The sequence below is a fragment of the Dipodomys ordii genome, unplaced genomic scaffold (assembly GCF_000151885.1).
Source record: "Dipodomys ordii isolate 6190 unplaced genomic scaffold, Dord_2.0 Scaffold170, whole genome shotgun sequence".
In the NCBI taxonomy this organism is placed as follows: domain Eukaryota; kingdom Metazoa; phylum Chordata; class Mammalia; order Rodentia; family Heteromyidae; genus Dipodomys; species Dipodomys ordii.
In genome coordinates, this window is record NW_012267386.1 from 394965 (window position 1) to 406896 (window position 11932).

General features: G+C 36.8%; 1 protein-coding gene across 1 annotated transcript in view; it reads left to right on the forward strand.

Annotated features, from left to right (window-relative positions):
* Slc2a13 (solute carrier family 2 (facilitated glucose transporter), member 13) overlaps positions 1–11458 on the forward strand; it is a 352717-nt gene extending 341259 nt beyond the window's left edge. Inside the window, exons 10-12 of the mRNA XM_013033472.1 lie at positions 2069–2190; positions 2309–2461; positions 6744–11458. Of these exons, the coding sequence (XP_012888926.1) occupies positions 2069–2190; positions 2309–2461; positions 6744–6970 (502 nt within the window). The 3' untranslated portion in view covers positions 6971–11458. The remainder of the gene's footprint in view (positions 1–2068; positions 2191–2308; positions 2462–6743) is intronic.
* The last annotated feature ends 474 nt before the right edge of the window (positions 11459–11932 follow it).

The following is an 11932-nucleotide window of genomic DNA, read 5'->3' on the forward strand; positions in this document are numbered from 1 at the left end:
AGCTAGAGTAAACTACTGAGGCCATCCATGTGGAGATTACAGAGTCCTAAAATTAAATGGGATGATGAGGAGACAGAATGGAGGCCCAAAATAGAACCTTAGAGGATACCTATATATAGAAATAGAGATGCAGAAGAGGCATTTTCAAAAGCAATGAAGATATGAAGTGAAATAAACCAGTTCCACAAAGACACGTATCATGTTTCTTCTCATTTGTGAAAGCTAGGGGAAAACAAAACAAACAAGGCTGTGATAGAAGGGGGACTGCTAGGAAAGTGGAAAGGAAAAGGGGCCAGCCAGTAGAGGAGAAGATAGAGGGAGTAAACCACCATATGTGTGTATGGGGAGATCACCATGAAATCTCTGACTACGCACAATTTGTCTTTCTTATTGCATAAATTTAAAATGTAAGAGGGAGATAGATATAAAAGCAAAGAGGAGAGAGGAGGAGAGTTAACACAGAATAATAGGTGATCATAGGTGACTTGGAATAACCAAGTTCAGGACACAGAGTGCTTTGCCAGCATGCAAGGAGGCCCATGGCTGCCAAGGGTGCAGAGCTTGGGTACAGAGCTTTCTGGAATTTGGGAAGAGGTCTCTGGTGCTATGGAGAGAAGGGGAGACTCTGGAAGGAAGAGAACAGACTATTGACAGAACATGGTCCCAGAGGAAGCAGGGGTGCCATGCATCGCCACAGCTGGGAAGGATGAGAGAACTACAGAAGAGGAGAGAAAGGGAGAGATTGAGGGAAGCAAGAGAAATATTGATGCTTGACCTGAAGATCCTCAATTCTTTAAGGAAGAAAATAAGGGGTACAACTTTAAGAGATTTTTTTTTTACGGTGCCAGGCTTAGGCACTGTCCCATAGCTTTTTGCTCAAGACTGGCAGTCTACTAATTAAGCCACAGCTTCAAACCCACCTTGTTGGTTAATTAGAGATAAGAGTTTCACAGACTTTCCTGCCCAGGCTGGCTTGGAACCAAGATCCTCAGATCTCAGCTTCCTGAGTAGCTAGGATTACAGGCTATCTGAGGCTATAACTGACAACAGGTAATTCAGTAGAGAAGACAGTACAGATCCTTCTGGTAATGACAACCTCTCACAAGAACAAAGGAGCTCCTCCAAGGCCCAAATGTATCAAATGGGCCAAAAGGAAAAATAAATGGGCATGGCAGGGGATAAGAGGAGGTCGGAAAGACTGGCCAGGCATACAAGTTATCAAGACAGGTAGAATGACACAAATAGTTCACAAAACTCTTATCAGGCATAGGGCTGACAAAGAGCTAGGTATCAGTGACTAACACCTGTAATCCTAGCTACTCTAGGGGCTGAGATCTAGAAAATAGAGGTTTGAAGCCAGTGTAGGCAAAAAAAAAAAAAAAAGCCTATGAGACTCTATCTCCAATTAACCAACAAAAAGCCTTGCTTTTTGTTAGAACACCATTATGAGCAAGAAAGCTAAACAAGAGTGTGAGGCCCTGAGTTCAAGTACCAATACACACAAAAACTGACAGGCAGAAATACTGTCTACACTGACTACAAGGATAATGATGTTTGGGAAGTAGTAATATCTTCAGGGGCATTAAGGTAAAAAGCATTAAGTTCTGTTTGACCCTCAAGGTAAACCAAGGACACTTCATGTCACCTCACTACAAAGAAGCAAGGTCATCAGGAATGAGTGATGAAAAGGAGATGCTACCACAATCAACTATAATCACTTTTCCTGTTCTCTACCTGCCAGACAAAAAAGGTCTGGTTCTCAAATCTGGATCTTGTGCTGACTGTACATCTGATGACTCAGGGTGGCATCCAGATTAGAAATTAGATCTAATGGGTATGAAGCAGTGTATTTCTGTGTGATTTGCTTGAATGCTATTGAACTCTTAAAATGTTCTCTGCGCATGTTTACATGTGTAATACTATTTCATTATTTCTTTTAAAGAAAAACATTTTGGAACCTTTTTCTTAATATCCTAAAGGATTTACAGTTACAATCAATATAGCCACATTACTTTCTGCCACTATATCCTAAACTAGATTACTAATCACTTTATTACCTCTTTTTCAGGTGTGAAAATGAAACCAGGTTTAAAACAGAAGAAGTATTTTGGGCTTACAACTTCTGCCCTACTCCATACTCCTGGACTGCACTTCTGGGCCTTATTTTATATCTGGTTTTCTTTGCACCTGGTAAGTCTAGGCTCTGTTGTTACTTTTGTATTCGACTATCTCCTTTTGGAAACACATGCTACTTACTACTTTTCATATTCTTTACACAATCTTCACTGTTTTTGTTTTTATTTCCAAGGAATGGGACCAATGCCTTGGACTGTGAACTCTGAAATATACCCTCTGTGGGCCAGAAGTACAGGCAATGCGTGCTCATCTGGAATAAACTGGATTTGCAATGTTCTGGTTTCACTGACGTTTTTACACACAGCAGAGTATCTTACATACTATGGTAAGAGCATAGTTTTTCCAGCATACTTTCATTTTTACTATTCTATAATGTGTTATTAGGTGGTTATATTTTTGCTGTTTGAAATGGCTTGTTCTCCAAAGCCTTGGCATTGTATCTGAGGAAAGATAAGAGGAATTCTCCTTTCCTAGCCAGCACTGTGACTTGTCTCTGAACCTGCGTGGCTTTACCTCCACATGCAGAACTGTTCCCCTTGCAGAGGAACAGGACTATGCCTAGTTTGCCGGGCATCTGCCAGATGGCAAGCAGCACATGGACTGTTGTTGAAAACTATGAGAAAAAAAATTTAAAAATCTATTTCCTTTCTCTCCTGAACATGCTAAATTGGCTGTTTGTTTTTAGTTCATATTATTTATCCATTGCTTTCATCTTTTTTAAAAAACTCTTCACTCCCAATCACCACTTAGAATATCAAGAAATAATGCTTTTCTTGGAAAGGAAATGCACTGCCATTTTAAGCCACATACATAAATAAAATACTCCACTTTATGTAAAAAATAAATTGCCAACTGGGATAATCTCATGAACTTATCTTCATGACATGCTAAGTGTAAACAGAATAATATTTACTCATAATTGTTGATTCTGGAGAACGCTGAAATATTTGAAGGCTTACATATACACTAACAATCCTGAGGGAGCATTTTTTTTATCAAATGGAAACTCCTAGTCAAAATAATGAAGCTACATGGTAGATAGCAAAACTGCTTCTTTGTGAATCTACACTACTAGCAAGACAACAGAGTAAAACTTGAGTCTTTGGCTTTATTCACTTTCCTTCCTGCCAGTGCATTGGTCTGATAGGTCTGCAACTTTCCAATAAGGGGAAAATTCTGGTCAGTTCTTTCTCTTTTCTGAGTAACATTTTAATCTACATGCTATATTTTTATATTCCAGATGTAATAAGAATATATCTTTTGGTGTGTCAGGTAGGGCTTGACCTCAGGGCAAGGGTGCTGTCCATTACCTTTTTTGCTCAAGGCTGGTGCTCTACCAATTGAGCTACAGCTGCACTTCCAGCTTTTTTCTACTTTATTGGAGATAGAAGTCTCATGGACTTTGCTGTCTAGCCTGTTTTTGGATCTCAGCCTCTTGAGTAGGTAGGATTGCAGGTGTGAGCTGCTGGCACCTACCTAACAACACATCTTAATGATCTTTTTCTCTTCAAATAGCAATGCCTTTTCCCCCTCCTTTTTTATTGTTTCCCAAGATCTCAACTTTGATGCTTTCTTTCTAAAAAATAAAAGATCTGCTTTGAATGTCCTCTGACAATGGTTACTGCCAACTTACCATTTTCTATATAGCATGTGTGGCTAAATAGATCAAAGTTTCTGAACTGAGGTATTGAAACATGGTCTTTGTTTTCTCGATTTGTATATACCAAGTATTTGTTTTAACCTAGAATTCAATATACCTCTCTATTAGGATTTACTCCTTTCAGAAAAAAATGCTAAGACATCTCTTCACTGTTTAAATTCCTTGTAGCAGATCTGTTAACGACATTCTTTTTCATTTTCCTTCCGAGGAGGAATAAATAGGCATGATAGTCCAAGACTGATTGGCTGTGCTGTGGGCTAGCCTACCCACATTCCTCTGTGACTTGGCCAGAGGTCTTCCAGGAAATCCTCTCTTCACTTACAATTTGGTATTTGCAGTCTTCCCTTGAGAGTGGATGGCATTGGGAATCTAGGTTATAAGCAAGAGTCTCTTAAAGAGTGTCCTAATTCGTCTTTAATTATAGAAGTTTAGATAGTTTGGTAGATTTTTTTACTTCCAATTATGTCACTCTTCCAAAATTGAGAAAGATTTAAAAAATGATATTTTGTAGAGCCAAACTAGGTTTGCTTGTTATACATTTTGTAGTTTAAATATAAAATGTTTTCCAATCTGCACTTGTTTTTCTGTGTAATCATCATGATCAACCAGCCTTTCTCTGTCCATTGTGGCTGAAGATTCCAGTTCCAAGCCAGGTGCTGATGGCTCACACCTGTAATCCCAGTGCTCAGAAGGCTGGATCAGAACATCATGATTCAAAGCCAGCCCTGGCAGCCTTAAGCAAAAGAAATACAAGCAAGATCATAGGGCCCTAACTTCAAGCTCCAGCACTAGCAAGAGAAGATTCCCTACTTATTATACTCATGTCTCTCTGTCCCTAGAACACAGGGTTTCCTTTTCCTATTTTTAAATGGGGTAGAATTCTGACATTTTCTAAGAGCTAGCCTATCAACATCCATCACCCTAGCACGAAAACATTCCTAATTCATTATCCTGATCCTACCTTGTTCTGTTTTTAGTAGCCACTTCCCTTTCCTAATTAGTAATTGTTTAAAATCATGATAGCATGCTATTCTAACATCCAAACTTCTAATGGGCATATGACATACATCTTCTCTTTTTCATTCTAATTTACCTGTATGCTTCTCTCTTCTCACAGCTTCTCACTCTTCAGAACAGATTTTTTTTTCTTTTTTGGTTCCGGTTGTGGAGCCTGAACTCTGGGCCTGGGCGCTGTCCCTCAGCTCCTCGGCTCAAGGCTACTGCTCTACCACTTGAGCTACAGAGCCACTTCCGGCTTTTTCTGCTTATGTGGTGCTGAGGAATCGAACCCAGGGCCTCATGCATGCAAGGCAAGCGCTCTACCACTGAGCCACCTTCCCAGCCCCTGTGCGTTTTTTGTTGTTGTTTTGGGTTTTGTTTTGTTTTGTTTAATCAGTTGTGGGCCTGAACTCTGGGCCTGGGCGCTGTCCCTCAGCTCCTCGGCTCAAGGCTACTGCTCTACCACTTGAGCTACAGAGCCACTTCCGGCTTTTTCTGTGTATGTGGTGCTGAGGAATCCAGGGCCTCATGCATGTGAGGCAGGCACACTACCACTGAGCCACCTTCCCAGCTACTGTGCTGTTTTATCAGCAAGAAATCAGTTCTTTAATGTTTATGCTTGCTTAGTGTAAAGACTGACTGTGAAATATGCTTTTACTTAAGCTCTGTTACCCACAGTACACCAAAATCTGACAGATGGCTTTGCACTCCACACGTAATGTCATTCTCTCGAAGTACCTTCTCCCCCTTCCTCCTGTACTAGTTACTGGAAACCCAGGACAAACCACGGGTTCCGCCCTCAAGAAGACAACAATATAGCAAATCTCTTTCTCAAATAACTCTTCATCAACTCTACTATTCCTGCTCCTGACTGGGGCTAACTTACTTACAGAATCATAAACTGCCAGGATCTCTGAACATTATCAAAACAGGAGCTGCAGAATCATCTTATTTCACTTCATAAGGAACCACCAAATCAGAGGAGTTAAATGACTATCCAGAAGATACACTTATAAGACTCAGTTCACAAGATCTCCCTTCTCCAGCCATTTGTCACATGAGTCTTTTCTTTGCCCCATTTCATATATAGGAGCCTGTGGACTGAGAGCCAAAAATTATGTGGGATTTCATTGTAGTTAGTTGTCCTTCTCCATCAGAGAAGTAAGCTCTTACATTTCAACTGGGAATTACATTATAAAGGAAAGGCTATCTTAGCAACATGTACAAAAAACAAACAAGCCACACCCTCACATACCTCATCCATCCATAGTTACTGCATTGACACAGAAAACAGCCAGGTAATTCATCTTCATGGCTGTGCTGCACTGACTGTATAATCTTACAGCAACACTTACCTGATCTCACAGAGCTTGTCTCCTACTGGAAGGAAACAAAAAACCAAGTAGGAAAGTTCATAGTGTTTATCAGTTTACAGTAAGTGCTATTAGGGGAAAAAGAATATAGTAAAAGGGTAAAGGTGGAGATGGCTCCCAGGTTTTTGAATGACTGGAAGGACAGCATGGCCATGTGCTCCAGTTAGGTCTTATTTCAGCAATGTCATGATTGTTCTCGGTTCTAAAAATCAAGACAGACATTCTTGGCCAAGTGCCTCTGGTCTTAGTAAATAAGATAGACTTTTATGCATATAATCAAAATGCTGTTTGGCTACTATGCTATAACACTTCTAAGAAAGCACACAGGAAAAAAGCAATCCCCCCTAGTCAGGGAAGTGAGGCAAGGCCTCAAAACAGAACTTATCTCTGCCCCTGGTGTTGTATTTGAGTTATGAAATACAAATTACCTTACATTTACATGGTTACATGGCAACCCAGTTGGCAGTAGTGTTTTGGTCTCCTTTCATACGCTGGTTGTAAATAATTGGCGATGGGGGTTATCAAAATCATGTCTCTCTGTACATATATATTCACATATTTTCTTCCTCTTGCAGGAGCCTTTTTCCTCTATGCTGGGTTTGCAGCTGTGGGACTTCTTTTTATCTATGGCTGTCTTCCTGAAACCAAAGGGAAAAAATTAGAGGAAATTGAATCTCTCTTTGACAACAGGCTATGTACATGTGGCGCGTCAGACTCGGATGAGGGAAGATACATTGAATACATTCGGGTGAAGGGAAGTAACTATCATCTTTCTGACAATGATGCTTCTGATGTGGAGTAATTTTCAGCTGCTGATAGATTTAGATATTTAGACAAACGTAGGGAGAAGAACAGCAATTGGCGACCTCACTGCCCTGCTCTAACCTGGTTCTTTCCACAGTCTCATGATAAATGACTTCATATTCTAGAATACTTGATAGAAGGAAAAGTCAAAGTACAATCATGATAATGAAATGTAAAAATACTTATAGAGATTTTAACCTAACAATTCGTAAGCAAATGTGTATAATTCCTTCCTGAGATAGTCTATACAGAATACTGTACCCAGTGACTCCAGTGGTACCCTTTATTCCTAAGACTATATATAATTATTAGTGGTAATAACAGTCAGTGACAATCTAGGCAGATAACATATGTATATTTATAACAGATTGTATGGGATGGTCCAAGGATGTTTATGTCCAAAACATGACTGATTGGCCCTAAATTTTCCTAAAGGTTAGTGACTTCTCTGTTATCACCTATTAGAAAGTAATTCCATTTAAGCTTTCATCAACAAATTCCAAAATGTCCTACCAGGGCACAGCTGTCCTTCTTGCCTTTAGGTTCTATATTTTTGTTTTTCTCTCTCTCCAGCTTAGATACTGAGAGTTCGTCAGAGCCTGACTCCTCATAGGATCTCTGAACATTATCAAAAGCAGGTATTTTAGGAGTTATTTTCATACTTTTTTGCATCATATATTTACAGATATGCTAGCACGTTTTGATAAGAATATTTTATTGTCAGAGCAAGAAAGAGAAGATTTTTATAGATCACTCCTTCATTAGTCACTTAGGAATGCGATTGTAACTAAAAAATAGCACCAGATCTTTAACTGCATTTCAGTGTCTGTTTCGTTCATGCCAAACTCAGCACATCGGCTTGTCCTCTTCTGTGCCTTCATTGGTGTTACGTAGATGGCTGCTGGCAGATTATTCTTTTCTTTCGTTTAATCAAACAATAATTTCTCCAACAAAAGAGATGGAAGAAACCAGTGCCAGACATAGTTCTGCAGCTGTTGATGTTTAGTTAAAACCATGCCACTTATTTTTCTTGGGTTTTATTAGCTCTTCCTAAGAACAGTCTCACTTTTCCGTCCTTGACATTTTTGTAACTCTAGAAACAAAACTAGCTTTTATTTTACATACCTTTTCTCGTTTTCTCTGACATTTGCCAAAAGTCCAAGATATATAAATTTTTCTGTTTGCTCATGGTTGGTTTTGTCTTCTCTAAAATATGATTGTTCTAATATAGCACATATGTAGAAAATGTTGACTTTTCCAACAATGTCTTTTCAAAATGCTTATTGATTTCTATGTGCATCATGAAATTCATAATTATTGTCCTACTAAGGACTGCACAGTAGTTATTAAACTCACAAAATCATTTGGTAATTCCAATAAAAATATGAATGAATTTTATGTGGCACAGAGGAATGTATCAGTTTGATGTGTTTTAATATGTCTCTAAACATATATAAGTAAGTAATGTACAATCAGTAGTTGGTAAATGCAAAGTGTTTTTGCTGGTCTCCAAGATGCTCTGTTCTTCTAACGTCTCGTTTTTTCTGAAGTCTCACTTATTCCTATCACAATTTTAAGGCTGAGAATTTAGTCAAGCAAGTTTCACCAGAATACTTAACTAGTCACTTTTGTGCCCTAAATATCCTTCAACCAAAAAAAATTTTTTTTCTGTTTGGTCACTCATTTTTTAAATGTAGTATTTTAGAGGTTTCCCTTGAATTAGGTGCTTTGACAATTGATTTCTAAAGGGATATTAGTATTTTTGCCAGAAAAGCAGATGTGATTTAACAGAGTAAATTAGCTCTTATCCCATGAGAAATTTCTTACCTGTAATATTTTATACAGGTAAAGTGAAAATGAGCTATTATGTGATATAATCAGAATATTGTGGATAAAAAATATATTTGAGAGCAATGAAGTGCTCTAAAATTTTATTTTTCTGATTTGTTCAAAAAATTGCCTCAATTCCTCTTTTTATCCTAGCCTTAATATTCTTATCCTCAGCTGTGCCGTTACTGCACAGCAACTTTATTAAAGGAGCAACTGGACTATTTCTTAAAACAGAACATGGCCTGCTCTCCCTGACATAAGGAAATGATGTTTGCCAGTTTCTATCCATCAATTTGCATCACAGGGAAAACTACCCTCAGTTCTCCGGCCCTAGCCCCACATCCTCTCCTCTGTTAATTCCATAGTGTTGATAATATTCCACATCTCTGCAGTACAAGACAGGCACTGCATAAGAATTACAACTTTTAAAAATAAGTAACTACTTGAAAAGGAACCTTCTATAGCATTAGGCTATTTTTTTTAGATTTAAACATTGATAGCACATTAAAGGTTAACCATTTGTTTAATATAATGCACCTTCTGAGTGTTACTGGCTACCATTTTGAACTTGAAAATCCCCACTTTCAAAATATCAAACATATTTTAAAGATAATATCTACATGGATGATGTGATGTGACATTCAAACAGACACAGATTTTATGCATCAAACTTCCAATAGAAATTACAGGCTACTTTTGAAGTTATTGCACAGTCAGTAAGGGTGCATTATGTTTTGGAAAATGGAATGGAAAAGGTCACAATGGTACTTAGGACAGGCTACATGGCTAATCTCCAGAATTAAGAGAAAAAGCACTTTATTCTATGTATAAATTCATATGCTTGAATGTGATGTCGAAAAGGTTGTTTACATGGAAGAAAAATATTAATACACAGTCTAATTTTGATTGTTACACCTAACTTAGTCATTAGCAAAAATATTTTAATATGAAAGACCTAATGATAATGTTTCAAGTTTTGTTACCAGCTATATATAGTTAGTCCCTAACAACAAACAAATGTTATGAGAATATCAGTAAAGTTTTTTTCATTATTTAATTTTACCATTGAGCCAGATTTTAATACATAGCCTAAAAATATTTTTTGTTCTTCACTCTCAAATGAGAAGTCAGTTAGAGCAAAGAACTGATAAACTGTTACTGTAAATTGAGTATCTAGTACACACCCTAAGGGGAAAAAAAATCAGGCAAAATTTGTTGGCACCTTGTCCTTTGCTACTTAAATAGCAAAGTAAAACTGAAAAAATAATTCATAAATCCTGAGGGTGGAAATGCTACCCATGTTATCTTTAAAAGCCTCACATTATGCTAACAGATTCACTAATAGTGTGATGCAATAGGGAATTTGGCAGGTTGTGATTTGATTACAGTAGCACAAAAAGAATAACAGTAAACAGTTTTATTATAATCAGATTTTTAAATTATTTTCCAAGTTACTTCAAATTATAGTAAGGTCCTAACAACTAGCTTTTATGATAAGTTTTCAACTGCCAAATTCAGACCTTTTCACTAAGTTAGGAATAAAAGAATGAGATGACATAGCCAGACCAAAGGCAGAGAACTCATACCATGTACATAACGTACAACTCTATTAAGTTCTCTATTTGAGCAATGAATTATGGTTTGTGTGTAGTTGCTGCCTAAAAAAAACACTTAGAAATGTCCTTTGGATTAATTTTAGTATCCTTCATTCTGTCACATCCATCAATATTCTTATTCTCATGAAAGAGGATATTAGGTTAATCTGATGGAGTGCTTGAGACTGCAACAGTGTTAAATTGTTGGTACATTTCAGTTCTCCTAGGTGAACAATATTGCTGCTATTTTTCTGAAGACAGCAATCATTTTAAAATGCTAAACAGCTAGTTGTTACCAAGTCTTTCTTGCATTATCTCTTCAGAGAAGGAAATTTTTTGTGTGCCAATAATCATCCTCTAAGAGGTGGGTTTTTTTTTTTTTAAGAATGTTGATTTTGGAATACATGAAAGTATTTTATCATAATTTACTTGTGAGTATACAAAAATGTAATTCCTCTAAATCTTTATATGTATAAAAGATTTTAAATATTTGTAAGTAATGTTCACATTTTATTTTAGGTAAGTTAATGCGTTTGACTTTGTTATGTCAACCTAAGAAAAAGAAATGGACCATTCAGATAACCAGCACATAAATTTTAAAAAAAACTCTAAAGTTTTACAATTTTAGTAAATTTAATATCATTCCATCTCATTTAAAGGTTAGGAAAGATCAGATTTAATTCTAGCCAAAGTAAAATTTATGTTTGTTATCTCAAGTGTTTCCTAGCTGCTTTTGTAACATCTTACTTGATGTTATATGTGTCTTTTTTCTTTGTAATAAATGTTCAAATTCCTACCTAAAAATTCTGATACATATCTAAGTTAAATAAAAGTTTTATGCTTTTAAAATGTGTGTTTTAAACTGTATATTAATTTCTGAGTGCATGTTAAATAAGTGTTTAACACTTCTCCTATCTTGGCAGTTCAATATATTTATTCCTACGTGTGACATATGGAATATCTCTTAAAAATCATGAGTATGTATCATATACTTAAAGTCATCCTGGCCTATTCTGTATCAAAATATTGTATATTTTATGGATACAGTGTTTTAAGTTATTTTATTGAAGTTCAATCTTAAAATCATTTTTTAAAAAATGTGTCAGTGCCAGAACTGTATATGAAAATAATCAAATAAAAGTTAAAGTTAATTCATTGCTCATGTATTTCCTTGCACTTTATTTTCTCTCTAAGCCTCTTCTTTGGAATTCACAGCTTGGTTACATTCTGGCGGTATCTTCAATCTACCTCTAATACATTAATGTAGTCCTATTCATTTTAATGTTCACTTATTTTGATCATGGATAATTACTTTCAAACACTCTTTTCAGTTGTTTTTTTTAAGTGGAAACATGGTGCCTGATGATAATTCGTTTGTTAATGAACATACATGCTTGATATAGAGTCCCTAGACTTGTCGCCAAATTATCTGTCATCCTGAGCCCAACCATAAAACTAGTCCAAAGGGATGTTCAGATGACACCACTCCTATGGTCACTGGAAAGCTTGCATGAACCTTAACATCAGCAAACAGT